Below are 17,584 nucleotides of genomic sequence, written 5' to 3' on the forward strand. Positions count from 1 at the left end.
TATCTTTGATAAAGAAATGTCTAGAAGTATTTCTTACTCATAACTCTAAGACCTTGAGGAACATTTTTTAATCACGTCCTCTCTTTTGATTTCACTGGCAATCAGTCATTCATAATGGCGACGTAAAGATGATTCAGTGTCATTTTTCTGGGATATGACGCCAATATTAGAAGGTTATGTCGGCAGAGTCTGGCAGCGGCTGAAGAGATTGTAAAGGTCAGGATGTGTCAGACTAGGACTGAGAGGGCTGTTTCTCTTCACATAAGGCTGATAATTGATAAGCACAATGGGGGGCCTGGGAGGCTGATTGACCTGCCAGTCACAGCCTCTACTCAAAGGCCTCTCAGGAGGCCCAGCTAGTCAGTCAATCAACTTCCTATCAGGTCGCCATCAAGCAGCAATCTGGAGGCTGACCAGGGCACTCAGCCACGGAGCTCTACAGCTGTCAGGAGCTGCATTAGTTTACCGTGTGGAGCTACCAGTGGCACAGCGATGAATAAAAAAAAAAGTGGGAAACAATGACCTCCGGCTGATAATCAACAGGAAGGAAAACGTGAAGGAAAATCAATTCTGCAGAACAAAAAATAGATTTATTGATGGATTCTAAAGATTTTAAGACACTAACAGTTCTCAGAGGCAGAGCTGCTTTAAAAGCTAAAATAAATCAATAAAATGAATAGTTGAATTTATCTAGTCTTCATCCATGACACTTTCAAGACTTCCACTTCCAACATAAAAAACAGCATTCACATATGTGGCTAAGACACTTAGCCTCTAGGATTAGCTTACTTTCATTTCAAAGCTTTTCAAAATAAAATCAAAGCTTTGGATGAGTGGTTAGAATAATCGGCGGTTAAAATAATAAAATAAGACACAGACACTAATTGATACTTCGGCCTTAAAAACTGTGGCTGTTTGCCTCCACACATTAATGTGCAATTCAGCTAATGAGATTATTTATGCCTCCGGAGCAGCTCTTCCCTTAGAATAACTAAAACTCCAATGAGCTAAAAAACTCTGCTGTTTCGTGCCTAACATCAGTTTATTTATTTATTTAATTCCATAAATTTATGTCAGTTTAGGTCGGTTCACTCTTCACTTTATATATAACATGTTACATCTGTTTCAGCACTAGGTACAGATTTGTATAGGCTGGTGGTGAGAGTCCAGCAGGGAAAGGTCTTCATGGAATGGATGTAGTGTTACACAGAGTCAACGTACTGTGAATGTACCACAGATACACACATGTGCACTCACTGACATCCATCACATATGACAATAATGAACACAAGTCGAGTACATTGTGGAAAGCATGGGATGTCTTAGATTAATTAAATGTTCCCCAGGTTATGCACAACACTTCCTTGGCATAAATATAACAAATATTGCACGTCAGTGTCGCTAACTGAGAAACAGTCACATACCTCAGAAGGCAAACAAAAGACGTACAATTATTCTAGCTGTCATTTACCTGAACCTCACTGTAACCATGTTTTGAACTGGAGTGCTGTGAAGCGGCACTTGGATTTTGAGTGTGGCAATTCATCCTTGCCCGCTGTCCTTCTGATTTCCACCCATCAGTCAGAGCAGGTCTGTGGCAGACACAGCATGTCATACCATCTTTACTCTGAGAGGCACTGATGCTTGAGAGCAGGTAAGAGCGGGATGTGGTTGACATGCAGCTCGCTGCTTCATCTGTCCGTATCTTTTAATGATGCTGAGACTGCGCCTGACGTCCACAACGCCAACCGAAGACAGGTTTTCCCAAAACTCTTTAGGAACACCTTTGCTCAAAATCAAGCCAAGCAGATAACACTCCTCACAGTAAAATTACAGTTAAATTCATTTTTTCTCAATTTCTCTTAGTCACCAACTGTGAGTCTGCTGAGCTTTTACAGAATTCACTTATTCTTTTTTATTTTCTCAAAATTGGCTGAAGTGAAAGGGGTGACTTTTCAGGGAAAAAAAAAAGATTACAATAACTGAGTAATTTGGAATAATACTGTAATTTTCAACTGCTATAAATTACATTGGTATGTGTCTTCAAATCGCCTGTTTTGTTCGACTAACAGTCAAAAACCCAGTGATAATCAATTTGCATCCACTGGACAAGCTGAAGCCGGCGAATGTCAGCCGACATCCTGTAAGGCGAATCCTAATGACTTTTGACCTGAAATCTGGTTCATACATTCTTGGTCCTCTTAGGATGAAATGCAAAAACTGTACCGATACTTTAAGATAAGATACTGAGCAACTGACCATCACACCTTTGAGAGTAAAAACATAAACTGAGGCTGTGTGTTTGCACATCTGTGTGGGTGTTTCTGTTTAACTAAGGACTCGGGGCCCTATCGCAGCAGAGGGCTGCTGGTATTAACCCCTCTCTGTTTGTGTGTTACTCTTCAGCCCAGTGAGCAGCATGCTGACCAGAATGGGTACAGGATGGTGATTCAGCTCTTGGCAGCTTATCTCGGAGGGCTTTGTCCCAGTGTATCATGGCTGTGCTGTGACTCCACACACACACACACGGACACACACTTCCAAAGAAAGAAGAATTCTCTTCCTGACTAATATTTACTGCAGAGGCTGAAAAATGAACTCTGTTTGGGGAAAATCTGAAATTAATGATGAAAAAGAAATAATAGGAATGTTTTGAAATTGATCCGTTTTTAATAATGAGTTTAAAATTAACATATTCTGACCGGGCGCAGAGCAATAGGCCTGCTCTTGACCTGCCGTAAAGAGCAATGAATATGGTAATGATGTTGAAAGTAGGAATGACATTATAATTCTCTTCCTGCTGTGCTGAGAGGGCTCTCTGTGGTTCATTTGCTGTGTATTTGCCTGATGTGGCCACGTCGCCGCTCCCTGAGTGGTTCGGATCTTTTAGCCAAACCTTTCGTCTCATTAGTGTATAAACCCAGTGTCATCAGCACCGGGGGCTTTGGGCATTTGTGGTGGTTAACAGAGAGAAACAAAGATGAGACTTTTTGCCACGATGACCTGACATTAATCAACACGTCTTCTCCCACTCAGCCTCCTTGCCTCACTCTTTGTACACACACACACACACACAGCGTTTCCCTTGTTTTCTTGGCAGGGTGGAGAATTCACCGACAGAGCTTTTAGGCTATTAAGGGACTTGAGTCTCTTTTTGAAACGCAATGAATTACTAAGTGGTGCTTACAGCAGGAGCTTAAAAGGGGGGCACAGTTTCATATTTTTGGGACAAATAGGAATGAGTACTGTGTGTCTGGGAGGCTCACTGCGCTGGTTCCCCCTGTTGTCACATTATTTAGAAGGGCAGCTCAGATTGAACAATAAGATTTCACCTGATCAAAAAGTGAGAGAAACATAAAAACACCATCTTCGCTCTACTCTTTAAGAGATGCCGCTTTTTCAGTAATAATGGAAATATCACACCCAGCCTTCTACTGTATAGGGGAACCTACAGCCGAGGCATGTAACCAATCAACTGTGCCAGTTCTCCCTCAGCAGTTCTGTGGTGTTCACATTGATTGCACGGGCCTAAAGCCTGAGGATTAAAAAAAGAAAAAACATTTCCTGAAGGCCACCGTGCCTCTGGACGGCTGAAAGTGGGTCAGATGAACGGCGGCCTCCCTGGGTTTCTGGGTCTGTTTCTTTAACTTCAGAGGCAGCGGTAGTGAGCCGAGCCCGGCGTCTCCGAGGTCACCGCCATAAAGCGTGAAAGCCGTCATCCATTCATTAGACTTTAGCTCCACTGCGGAGCTTATTACCAGGGTAATCAAGAACCTCATACAGAGACCTGTCACTGCCTCCCACTACATGACAGATCAACTCTGTGAAATGTAATATTGTCCACGTAATTTCTCCTTTTATGAAATGACTCAATACTTTGTCATTTCTTCTCTGAAAGAAATAAGAGCACGGTTGACTGAACGCTAATGGTATAATCTGTGTATTGATAAATATCGCACAGGTTAACTGCACAAAATTATTGTCTACTGACCAGTGAAAGGGACACAAACTTTTTTTTTTGTACTGATTAAAGTTTTGTGTATGTGTGTGTAGATAAGGATGATGAGCCTTTGCCAGTGTGTGACGCAGTGTGTACAGGAGCAGTGAGTGTTACTGTCTAATCTCAGGCTGTCAGTTCTGTTTATAATGGTGAGTTAGCTAGCCCAGAGAGGGACAGCGCTGTGTTCACGCACCGCGTCTATTATCTGTCACACAACATCTGGCGCCAGGAAGCTGATGTGCTCCCTCATTCTGCTTTTTAAAACTCAGTCGCTGGAAAAAAATAAAGCAGATGGATATCTGCAGGGGCTGTTTTCAATCAAGTAGAAAGAAGGAAACAAATTCAGAGACGACCTAAATCCCAGTAGTGCACTGTATGTTTTACAAGGCTCAGTGGCAAACGCACAAACTCGATACACCATGATATCCCTGTGAGACTGCTCTCAAGCTTCAGTGACCAAACTGTCTACAGGGGTGGTAACGAAACTCAAGGACAATGTTGTGCAAAACCTGGGCTGGGTCCTGTTTAATCTCTGGAGAGATGAAAAGTTGGACCGCCTCAGAGGTTCGGTGTGACCATACTTACGAGGGAGGACCTTTGGCAACAACGATACACACTGAGAGAGATTTGGAGAACAGATCCTTACCGTATTCTCGGTGAAATTGTAATCCAGGGAGTATTGTAATTTGCCCAGTTTCTGGTCCTCCTTGGGCTCGGCCTCTTTCTCCGTTTCAGTCAGCCCTGTCTCCGCATCCTCCTCATCCTTCAAGGCCTGAAGGAGACACCCACCAAGAGTCAGTGCCGCCTGTTTGTCGCTGGTGCTAGCACCCAGCCAGCCGTTCCCCGCCCAGGTCCTGCCAGCGGACCTACTCCTGTAAAAGCTGCCACTTGTTTTATGGTGTATAAGGGGGAAACGAGGAGGGGGAGCAAGCACTAAAACACCATAGCAGTTAACACCAGGACATGCTCTGTGATGCACTAAAGCCCCGGGCCTGGTCCCCTGATGATGCCTTTCTATCAACCTCTGGGTGTTTCTGTCTACAGGGAGAAAAGATCAAATGATGGCGCCAGAGATGAGAGCAATGGGCAGGCATTAGAGGAAGAAGGGAGGAGGGTAGAGAGACATAGAGAAAGGACAGAAAGAAGGAGAGAGAGAGATGCTTCCGGAAAAGATCACAGTAAGACAATTCCCTTGATGTTATTTCAGGCAGATCAAGTCTCTGGCAAAAACACATATCAACCGGGAAGTGTCTGAAGTGGCAGAGAGTGAGAAGTGAAGTTGCCCTTTCACTAGCCTGGCACTGAGGTGAGGGTAGCAGGTGGTGGCATTGGTGGGTGAGGGGTGGGGGTGGGGTGGGGGGGTAAGAGAGGTGGGGGTGGAGGAGTTTGTTGTAGGACCAACATGCGATTGAAGAGGCAAAGACTGGTTCTCAAGGTCATTCATTCAGCGTCAAAAGTTGCCTTCCAAGATGTCTCTGTTAGGCATGCAGAGCATTCTCTGTCGCACAAACCGGTGCTCTCGTGTGGTTTCCCCATTCCCAAGTCTGGTTACGCCCTCCAACATACAGTCACATTGTCATCATAACCCTAAAGCTTTAATGTTGACCCCTACGCCGATGGTAGCTAGAAGCATCATGCCAGCGGTGGGTGGGTAGGTGTTGGTAAAAGGGGTTGTAATGTAAATCGGGGCCTGCACCTATTCGTTCGTCAAGTTGCTCATGTGAAAGCAAAAAGCTGAACAACACTGATTGGTTTTAAAATGTTCCGCTGAGCCGCTCGGTCTCCGCCTTTAACGAGCAAATCAAAAAATGTGAGCGGTTTTTAGGTTTTCTTTGACACATGAAAGAGGAGGAAAAGTGGAGCGGGTAAAATGATTGAGGAAATAAAATCCCCACATTTATCCATAGTGGATTTTTACATGACTTTATAAGTTTGCGCAGGTGTGCTCCGGGAAAGGTATGATCTGTTTCACCTGGGCTGACTGATGTGAACACAAATGCTACTGTACGTCTAAAGCTTCCTTTTCATCACCAGCTTCAAAAGAACATTTACTTGTAGAGCCTCTCAATCATTCTACGTTTGCCCGCCGCCACTTGTTTGAAATGTAAATTAAAGATTCAAAAGGCAGGAGACTTTAGCTTGGCACAAAAATCAGTGTGGTTCAACCTTGTCAATGCGCACCCAGTGTCTCTTTCATACATATATATGTGCATATGCAGGTTGTACACACATATATACAGTAGATATACATGTACTGTATGCATAGTTACATATATTTGGTTCTATGGGAGTAAGTTGTTGTCAAGAGGCTATAAAAAAAACGTCAGAGCAGCAGGCTTAAGAAGATCCAACAGCAATTGGGAACCTACCGCCAGTGACCATCCCGAACAGTCATCAGACACAACACAGATAAGGAGGACATAGAAGGAAGAAACACAAATTAAAACAACCACACACAGGAGTTAACGCACCAGAGTCTGGGCTCACCAGGAGAAATGACCGCTTGCCTCCGGAAGTGGCAAGAGATTAGTTAACAGGGTGATCAATAACTCAGGTCTTTTACTTTGATCGATGGCTATTTGAAAATAAAAATTGGACAGTGCAAAGGCAGCGGGTATATTGGAAATTAATGGAAAAATGCCTCCTCTGCCAAGCTACGTGATGCAGCTATTCGATTCCCACTGCTCTCTGTTATATAAGAAAAAAAAGGAGTCTCGTTTAAGTCTTAATTTAAGCTTTCTTCTACAATAAGTAAGTCAAATGAAGTATGAAAACACTGTCAGTGGTTTCTGTCTATGATTCTGATCCACCTCTGATAGCCGAGGTGTTGCAGCAAATTACACGCACTTTGTACATGACTCCACCGAGGACGGCGGCGTAATGACGCTCTGCTGGTGCAATTAGTGCGCGCTAGCTCCATCTGAAGTGTCAGCGTTTCATAGCTTTCCGTTCTGTTCTGCTGAAACGCAGAGTTTAATTAGCTTTCCTCCCATTTGTTTATCGTTTGGTGATGTCATTTCTCTGGGTGGATACCACTTCATTACACGGCAACACGTTACTCACACTCTTCAACAAGTGAGCAGGTCCTCATATGACAAAAAGAAAACACTCACAGGAACGAAAAGTAGGAGAAAAAAGAGAGACTGAAACATTCTCTCTTCAATCTGAAGCCATTTAAATGACTTCCATTAACTCTCCTGTAATTAGACTGAATTCTTGTTTTGATTAAATTATCAAATATCACAGTAAGTAATACTGTATGTATGTCCTTGGCAGAAATTAAATATAATAAATAATACACACAAAATACATAAAGTAGCAGCCACTGCATAAAAATGGGGACAGTTTTTGACAGCCGGATTATAAGTGAAATTATTTTAAAACAAAACTTAATGTGTTGATGGAGCAACTGCAAATCTGATCAATAAAATCTGTCATCATATAGCATTTAGAGGCACTAAAATTATAAAAAGAAAAATATGTAAAACACAGCGAAAAAACATAAAAACACTAAACATTGTTACATATATTTAAGACATTTCTGGACAGATAAATTAAACTTTTAGCGTAATGTCATGGAAAGAGGATTCAGCAAAAAATTAACAGGCAGAGATGATTTTTTTTTTCAATTTTAGGCAACAATAGTTCAAAGTCTTTACCTCGGTTTTGGCTCCGTCCTTGACGTCCTTCATGTTAATGGCATTTTTGCCCTTGTCTTTGCCCTTCTTTTTGTTTTTCTTCTTGAATATCCATTTTTTGCAGATGCAAAAGCAGCACGCTAAGACCAGGATGATCGCCACAAAGGCGATAGAGACGATGGCCCATGATGGCACTGGCGGAAAAAAAAAAAAGCAAACAGGGAAAGGGATTGGATTAGACTTTGGAAGAAGATCTAACACTGCTGCATCTTGCAGAGAGGAAAACAAGATTTCAGTGAATTGGGCCAAAGCAGTATTTGAAACAAAGTTCCAAAAAGTAGTGATTATACCAACTGACAGGTGAGATAAAAGCAGGAAAATGTGTGCGCCTGCAGAGCTGGCTCACCGGATCAGCACCTAAGCCACAGCCTGGGTCCATCAAGAAGTGGCAGACTTAACGATCGGTCCTGACTAGTGGGACAAGACCCGACAGAGCAGCTTCAGCCAATTTAGTGGAAGTAACAGATGTTGGCATTTTCCACTTGCCATTTAAACAAAAGATTCTCAGACAGCTGACACTTTCACGGCAATCGCCGGCAACACGGAACTCGCTGGGACTGAGAGCGGTGGTAATTTTGCCGGGCGTGCTTGAGAGGCATTAACAGAGGTATGACCGTGACAAGCCAATGATGCAGTAAAACCAAACGGGTTCACAGGGGTTTGACACACATTGTTCACATGCTCTCAGCTCCCAAATTACCTTTTAAAAAAAAGTATGAAATTAATCTTTTGTGTTGAGATTTAAGGCTTTTAATTTTTTTTTTTTTTTTTTTTTACAGACTGGAGTTTTAGACTTTTCTTAAAGCCTGAGCTTCTCAGTCTAATCTCAGTGGTTAAATTAAACCTGAACTGCTCCACCATCAGTGCCCACACAGGTCAATTCGGTGTTACTACATTTAGGTTAAAGTTTTAAGAATCTAAAAAAGTCTTGATGGTGCATTCAGGTACTTGCAGGAAGGTGAAAGACACATTCAATAATTTACACTGTGGACGGATGGATTAACCAGTTAAAGTCCACATGTTGAGTCTACATAAGGTTAGAGACATAACATAAGGCCAGACGTTACAGGAAAAACAAGTTTTTTTTTAGAAAGAAAAAGAAAAAAAACCTTTCAACACCTTTTTTTCATGCTTTTCAGGACCTGCTGGTTCCCTGTTCAGTTGTCTATGATTAACACTGCTTATAAGATGATTAATCAGCAAAGGCAATTCAATGTGAGTGGCACGAGTTGTTGTTTTTCCCTCCACCACATGTTGTTGGCCTATTTTATGGACCTGGCTGCAGAAATTGGACAACTGGGAGTCGACTCTGTCACCTACAGACTGTCAGACACTCAGCTCAACAGCACAGTGATGGCTCTAACAGCCAGCTGCGAACGCACTGACACCTATCTTAACTATAGTATAATAGTCAGCTAGTGCTCCCTGGAATGGGCACACAGGCACAGTGTAAACAACACACACACACAATGATGGAAGGAGAACTGGGTTGTTTTAAGCACTGGAGACAGCAAAAAGCCCAGATGGGCTGAAAATAATAAGAGACCTCGCAACAGACTTCGCCCTTCAGCAGTCATAATCGTTGCTCCTTCATTCTACTCAGCAGACACCAAACACCTGGCAGCCCACTCGTCATTTTAATAGAGAGGAATAACAGACAAATGAGCCAATTTTAGGAGCATGTTTTTGGTTTTGTCAGTGATTACTACTCTGAAAGGCAAAGGGAATACTTCTGACTGAGGCAATTTGGGCTGTGTTCTGATCTGATGAATATGTAATCTGAAAAAAAAAAATAAAAATTTATCTTCTTCCCACAAGACAAATACAGTTCCTGTCATGGTTCATCTACAGGAATGAACCCAGCAGTGGTCATAAATCCCACAAACCCACAGATAACATAAGCCAGGTCAAACTCCAGTCCCTTGAAGACTTTATCTGGAAAACTCCACAAAGAGCCATCAAAACAGAAAAGTATATTATACTCTATCACTCTGGGGTTTTGCTCACCAGCATTCAGCTGTGGTTCCCTCGCCGAGGTCCAAGGGGAGGGAGAGAGGAGAAAAATCGATGCTCTGTTGACAAAATCAATAAGCACTCTCCTCTAAGGAAAAACAGTGAGTGATGCTCTGAAATAACTTTAGGATCTACAGCTTTGGCCTTGCCTCGGAGCGCTGTGGTAATGGAGGTGACACTGGATGAGCCTTGTTTGCGATGAGCCACCCAAAACCTGCTGCATTTCCTTTAGAAACTTGACTTTTCAAGAAAATAAACTGTGTGAGTCAGGTGGTGTCTGTTGGTTTCCACTTTGGGTGCATCAAAAAAGAGACTGAATGTCTGCACTCAGAGTCAAATCTTCCAACTTAGATTTAGACTTTTCATAAAGATTTATGGTACCATTCATAAAGGCATTAGAAGTAACCCTAACTAATGTTAGTAAAAGATTATTAATGTGACTCCAGAATTAATGGTTAGAAACCCATGAGCATTTATACATGGAGGTGTTGATCCTTTGGTGTAGTTGTAAAAGTTGGTAATCTATTTATTAATACTTGTAAATGCTAATAAGCTGGTAATGAATTGATGTTGGTGCAGAGTCTCCGCAGTGAGCAGAGGAACAGCAACATTTACCCTTCACATTCAAATGTAAACACATAGTAAGGTAAGGAGTTTTTTTAATGGAAGTGTCAGAGATGTGAGAGGTTTGTATTTCAAGCTGGCAAACCGCAGCGATAAGCAATAACCTCTCTACAGGAACTGTGATTTATTTTATTTTTTTCAAATGGAAGCGCTGATGGAATTCTGTTCAGCCGGTTACAGTATAAACCAAAATGTGAACCCAGCCCTTATCTTATTCATCAAGAGTGCGTCTTCCAGTGAAAGGCACTTGTGTGTTCCTTAATTAAAGGAACCTGAGTCCCAGAAAGCAATAAAAAGCATCCCCCTAATTAACTACATTGTCTGAGTGTCTTTTCTCGAGAGAGAAAGTGAAATACAAAGCGTGAGGGAGAACTGCCAGCGTGCACGCTGCACTTCAACTCCCAGCACTTATCTCCCGTTCCGCCGCGCGACATGCCACGGAAAATGGAGTTCCTCTAATGGGTGGGCTGCGCATGGTGAAATTCATGTTTGCCGTCCCTCACGGCTCAAATCACTTTTTGGCGCTGTCATCAAAATGGCACGGTGTGGTGGAAAGCCAGAGCAGCAAACAATGAGAAACCTTCAAAGAACACGTCTACTCCTCCTTTCTACAGACCTCAGCTCTGCAGCTGGACTTTTTACAATGGTTTCTTCTGCAGAGGGTCTAATGATAGTGGATGTCTGTAAGGAATGTAAAGCCCTTATAGGAAAAATTCTGATTTTGCGCTATAAATATAAATAAAACATGACTTTTATACCTAACGCCAAAGAGCACCTGGTTTCATTTTCATATTAAACTCGTATTACTTCTTAGAACACAAGATATTTTTAGTGGTGCCTGGCATAGCAGCAGAAATATTAACTCCACTGAATAACACCATCATAGAGTTCTGAATAGATCTGTATTTAGCCAGTGGAATAGGAAATATAATTTGCCGCAAAAGCCTCAGCCCAACTGATTTTGGCTCGGATGCGCCCCTGTGCTAGGCTCGGGTTCTCAGAGACGAGCTTCTCGGGTATCGTTTTAGAGCTGTGAAAGGAGGTCAAAGAACAGCAACCTCAGCGTAAAGCAAAAAGTCAAGTTTCACTGGATGACATTTTGTGTCCTTTAACCATACTGCAGGTGCTGTAAAATCACTCCATAGTAAGAGAGAAAAAAGTCACTCACACAGAGTGAGGTATGAGAGGCTCGAATCGATATTCAGATTTTCATTAAATCATGTTTTAGTCAACATTTTTATCTTAATCGTGGTTTTCTTAGCTTTGACCATTGTTCCTGTCACTAATCCTCCACCGAACTTGTGCACACAGTTTTTTTTTCTGTGCACTCACTTCTTGTTTTACATCAGAATAAAGCGGTTCAAATTATCCGGCTAAGGTTTTGGCTTGTTTACAAACTGTTTGACCTTCTGACTGCTCACGTTTCTGCCAGACTTCACTGTAGCCGACTGTGTAATGTCACCGTGTTCACAGACGGCGGGACTTAGTTTGGAGACTTACAACACTGTCACAACCAATTGAAACCGTGGCCAAATCTAAACAAACAAGACCCACGTTGTTATAAATCAGAACTTACGCAGGAAAATATTTCAAGATATAACATTTGAATTTATGACGTGTGTGATTAGCATTAGTTTTTGCCTCTTACATCCATTAATGCTGTTGCTGCGTTCCTCCTGTTCGACGCTCCTGGTAATACATAGCACTTTACATTCGGGAGAAAGGTTTTATGAACTGGATGGAGTTTGATGGATGCATTTAAAAAGGGTAGTGTGTGTATGTGTGTGTGTAACATTGCATCTGGGTTATATCCACTTCCAGCCGCCCACACTAATCCAATGTGACAGGACCCTGTTGGTCAATTAACCTTGACATTATATCTTGTTATGCCTACGAGAGCAACACTCTGTCCGCGCCCTTTACCCACAGCGGCTTGTTTAAGCAAACAATATGACTGCAGCGAGGAGCATCTTCCAACTGTGTGCAACAAAGCGACTGAGGGCTAATAATAATGAAAACTGTATTCAGACATCTTCTTTTTATGCCACACGAGATCTAATTTAAAATGGGCAGAGTCCACTTCTTTGTGATTTGGTTAAATTAGGTATTTCTGGTCCATTATTCTGATTCTATTATCAGAAAACACAGACCCGTCAACACAATGCACTGGAAGGAAATTCTTTCGGATGAAGTGACACTACATTAACAGGCGCATGAAGTGGATTTACAACAATAGATGTGATAATGACACGAAATAGAAGAGCACTGACTGTCGTTTTCAGGCACAAAGAAAAGTAGAGCTGTTAAATATGGTCCACAGAGAGGACGGCTCTGTTTGTTCGAGTAAAGGCCTATTCACACTGAACGCGTATAGAATGATTTTCTATACATGTTCAGGGGGTTTTGCGGTGGTTTGTGTTTCTCCTTTGGTTCAGTTCATCTGAAATCAGGCTGCACCAAACATAAGCACCAGCTCCTGGGAGCACACTGCTGAACCTGAGGAAACTGCAGAGGGAAGCTGGTGCTGGTTGAATCTGATCTGGTTTCCCGTTTGACCAGTCCTTGATGCAGTGTCATGGCGGGCAAACTTTAGTAAACGGAGGGCAGAGAGTAGACAACCAGGCTTGTCGCCAGACCAGCAGGCAGGCAGAAACAAACAGCTCTGCTGATCCACCACTGTAATCCCCCTTAATAAACCCTGCTGTCTGCTGACTGCGAGCAGCCACAGAGTCAAACAAGTTGAGACACATTAAAACTCTGATGCATCTTTTTTTTATGTTTTTCCTTGAGCTTTGTCTCAAGTTACCCCACAAAGTCTGTTAGTCTTGTACTCAGTCTTATTTTTTGTATTTTTATCTCGAACCACCAGCTGTATGACACTGTTGTCAGCCAGCACCAGAGTGGAAGTGAAAGGCACTGTCGATCAGTCCCAGAAGAGTCTGAGTCCCAGAAATGTCTCAAGATTCAGTCCCAGCCTGCACAGGAAAAAGCTTTCTCATGTATGTGCTGTTTGTGGGGAACAGCTAGTAAAAACAACATGAACTTAAATGCTGCGTCACCTTGAGTTCAGCTCAGATGGGAAGACAGACGTCAAGCTCATGTCTGGATTTTGTCAAAAAAAAAAAAAATCAACTGGCTTCAGAGAACTGTACCTGTTAACAATGCAGGTTTCAGATGTTCTTAGTTTAAATTAGGCAAAATTTGACAGATTTACATACTAGAGGGGAAAAAAAACCCCAACAGCTAACACAAAATGATTTTAAATTTGAACAACACTTTCTGCTGTTTTAAGAAACCCAGTATTTTGACTTAGATGTAAAGATTTGTTAGAGACAGAGCTGTTTGTAGCTTTTTAAAATGTTCGAGAGCTCCTTTGGTTGGCTGATGAAAAGAGAAAAAAGAAAGAAAGACCGTTATTTATTTTTTCTAAAATGTCAATCGCTCGTCTGTGTTAGTTGGAGTAATGGCTGCTGGAGCCAGCAGTCATGGATCAAACAGCCTCTGTGTTCAGAGGTTAACTGTTATCGGGAGCTAAAGCCTTGGGTGTTTAGAAAACTTACGAAGAAAGTCAATACACCAGTTTCCTTGGAGGAAACCTCTCTGCTCAACGAGAAGTCACAGTATGGTTTAGTGTGATTAAATAGTCCGACCTCAGCCTGTACATGTGGGTGTGTTTCTCCACTTCTTCAAATATTTTCATTCATTTCATGTTCAGTTTTTCGAATGTGAGGATCTTTGGGTGTTTGAGCTCTGGGAACTTGTGATGGATATTTATCACTGTATTTTCTGACATTTAACAAACTAATCAATTAACAGATTAATGGAGAAATACTCAAAAGAGAAAAATAAAAGGGCTTAAACTGGGTTTCCAGCCTGAAAGAAAACCTCCTGCAACAGCTTCTCCTCTCGCATATTCCTTGTTAAATCCGATACCTGACTTTCTCCAGACAGTATCGATATTCCTCGGAGTAAACAAGTCATCCATCATCAGATTAGCAGCACCAGGGAGCAAACTCACTGCTTTTGATGGAAGGGATGAGGTGAGAAAACAGTAATTTAAGACTCTGAATAATGAACAGGCTTTTTTTGGGGGGAATGATCTCGCAGAACTTTTCTGCCTGTGGTAGACTAAAAAACAAAAAAACAATCTACTTCTTCTCAGTGTCATAACTTGGAAGCAATAACGATTCGTCTCCTCTGTTTCTAAAGATGATGTGAAAAAGTTGTCAGGCTTGGGCTGGATGTGGTGGGAACAGCAATATGTCTCAATGACAGACTTTCAACGCTGAAGCCGAAGGGGGACATCAAACTCAGCAGCCACACACTGGAATCACAATACCGAACATTATCGACCCTGTTTGTCCACATGGAGCTAAGACTCCCTGGATGTAGCTATGAGTTATCTGAATAAAAAAAAAAAACAGGGCTTTTATTTTGGTGAATGTGCTGCCTGGTAATAAACCTTCCTCTGTGTAAGGTTTATTTTCTCACACTCGCTCCCTGTGCTATTAAATCTCTGGAAAGCAGAAATATGACTGGTGGTGTCATTTGTGCCTCTGCTGAAGACACAGGGCTTCTCTTCCACAGGAGCCATTTCCTGTTGTGAGAATTACTTCCACATGAGCCCGTGGATATATCTATATTTAGATTTCTGCTGAATGCAAAAATCCCTCGGATGATCTCCAGGCAGTGCTTTATCCTGGATGACACAATGACAACCATATTCTCGTATGCTTAATACTGCAAGATTCTCCCGGCAAAAAAAAAAAAAACAAAAACGCGCGGACGTGGAAGTGTTTGGTTGGAAGGTTTGGTGAGAAAAGGCCAGGAGGTGTTCCGTTACGCAAAAATGAAGAGACAGTTTTGACTGAAAGTGCGAGTTACACAGAAACGCAGAAAATATTAAAGCAAATAATAAAGGCTGATATGCAAAATTTGGCGATTTATCATGTCAAACACTTGAATTAATGCTGCCAGATGTTTATTCCCCACTTCAAGTGTTGTTATGTCTTTCATAAGATAATTCAGTGAGACAGTTCAATCTGAGCCATTCAGTGGATTAAATACTTGACTCTGTTACTACTTTGAATCAGAAGCAACAAAACAAAAGATGAAATAAGTCATTAGTCTACTCGATTCACTGGAAGTCTTCGTCAAAGGTCATGACTGACACTGGCGCTTTCTTGCTGCGTCACTGACGAAAAGTTCACTCACAAGCACTGCTGAATCATTTTTGAGTCATGGTTACACACCAGGATCACAGTGAATTCACTGAATGGAGCATAATTACACAAACATCACATGTATTTTGCAACGCCACTGGAAAACAGCAGCGATGAAGTGTGACGAAGAGAGAACTTCTGCTCTTTAGGATTAATGCACTTTTGAATTTTCACTGTAAACTATTTGAATTAGTCGTTGTTTTATCGCCCTTTTATCTGCATATAAATGAGTGTGGTTTTCACCTGAAGAAAATCTGACCGGGACTGAAAGGTTGTGTGTTTAAAAACATTTGTGTTAGCGTTCAGGTTCTTTTCACTGACTGACTTCAAATGAGATGATTTATCATCCATCTTCAATAAACCACAGAACTGAAACTGAAGTGATTTATGCACTCTGTTCCTGTGGGTGAATCACAGGTGTAACGGTAATTTGTCTAATTGTCTAATTGTCTAATTGGTCGAATTTGTCTAAATCATCTCATGAAAAACGAGGCATATATTCTTAGCATAAAATGTCACTGTTTGCAGAAAACACACTGTGGATGTGAAGCTGTCTAAGGCTGAAACTAACTATTTGTTTCATTATTACTGACTGTTCTGCTGATCAGTTTTGGGGATTAATTAATTGTTTCAGCAAATTAAAAATGTGCAACGTGTCTATCACAATGTCCCAGAATCTAAACTGTCAACCCAAAGATATGCACTTAATTATCACAGAAAACAAAGAAAAACAAGACATTAAAAAATGACGTCAATTATAAAAAAAAGTTGCTCGCTGATTTTCTGTTGATCACCTAATTTGACTACTTGTTTCAGCTCTAACGTTGTACCACTGTCAGACCCGGGAGGAAAGTTAAACACACTTACATGGGATTTTGTTCAGCTCATTCATGAACTTGTCCTTCAGCTTGGAAAAGGCCTCGTCCTTCTCGCCGGTGCCTGGGCCGGCCATGTTGGTGGTGTTGGAGCCAGCCGTGGAGGAGGAGGCGGTGGTGGGCATGGGCGCCGCCGCCGCCAGCGCTTCCCTTCGACTCTCGTTCATCGTGGCGATGCTGGGCAGCCAGGCAGAAGCTGCAGAAGGAGAGAAAGAGTAAACAGAAACAGAGCGGGTTAAATTTTCTTCTTCTTTTTTTTTTTTTTTCCTGCTGTGACAGATGCATGTCAGAGGCGGCACGCTCGCCTTGTCAGATGACTGAGTTGACGCAGACCGTGTGAGCAGCTGCTGGCTCAGCCTGAGTAAACATCAGCTGGGGTCCAGAATGAATTGGCCAGCGTGCTGAATTCAGAACAAAGCTACTCACTCATTGCTTAAACTCCAGATTAACATCACAGAGCAGAGATAAAATAATTATTATTCATTACTCCAAGACAACACAGGCAGTAAATCACAGCACTGCTTCTAATTAAACAGATTTTCTGTGCTTACACAGGTCAGCCTGAAGTACAGTATATAATGTTACAGGGACGAAAGGATCACCAGTCCACTCCTATCACTCCGAGCTGTCTGTACACAACAGGTGTATTTATTTTACATACAGACGCTTTTGTGGAGGGAAGAAGGAAACTATCTACCTCTCTATATTAACTCTGTGTGTGTGTGTGTGTGTGCAGTGCTGTGTAATGTGTGTTAAGTCAGGAAGCTGGTTCCACCTGAAGTTTCCACATTATTTCAACGCTGCCTCAGGACAACAAGAGGAGACACGATATATTACTATGACACTAAAGACTCTGTGGCTTTATGGTATTACAAGTACGATACTCCACACACAAAACGGAAACTTGCTCTAAATTCAAATTTCTAAGCAAACAGCGCATGCAACTATATATATATAATACTATACACACACACACACAGTTGCAGAGCTGTACATATATATATGATGACAGGTTTAGGTTGAGAGAAATTATAAATACAAATAAAACTGATGTGATTTATTTGAAAATGTAATGTTTTGGTAGGAAAAGCGACACCCGGGGTGTGTTTTTATTTTCCACTGTGTAACTGACTGTTATAAAAGCATCTTTCT

General features: G+C 41.9%; 1 protein-coding gene across 2 annotated transcripts in view; it reads right to left on the reverse strand.

Moving 5' to 3' along the window:
- Positions 1-17,584, reverse strand: part of syt1a (synaptotagmin Ia) — a 96,807-nt gene that overhangs the window by 18,179 nt on the left and 61,044 nt on the right. Inside the window, exons 4-6 of one of the 2 annotated variants that reach the window (XM_041030378.1) lie at positions 16,425-16,628; positions 7,660-7,832; positions 4,647-4,763 (exon numbers count right to left, since the gene is read on the reverse strand). In XM_041030378.1, the coding sequence (XP_040886312.1) occupies positions 4,647-4,763; positions 7,660-7,832; positions 16,425-16,599 (465 nt within the window). In that variant the 5' untranslated portion in view covers positions 16,600-16,628. Of the gene's footprint in view, positions 1-4,646; positions 4,773-7,659; positions 7,833-16,424; positions 16,629-17,584 lie in introns of both variants that reach the window. The other variant, XM_041030377.1, reaches the window with a different exon arrangement.

Source organism: Toxotes jaculatrix, chromosome 22 (genome assembly GCF_017976425.1).
Source record: "Toxotes jaculatrix isolate fToxJac2 chromosome 22, fToxJac2.pri, whole genome shotgun sequence".
Lineage (NCBI taxonomy): Eukaryota > Metazoa > Chordata > Actinopteri > Toxotidae > Toxotes > Toxotes jaculatrix.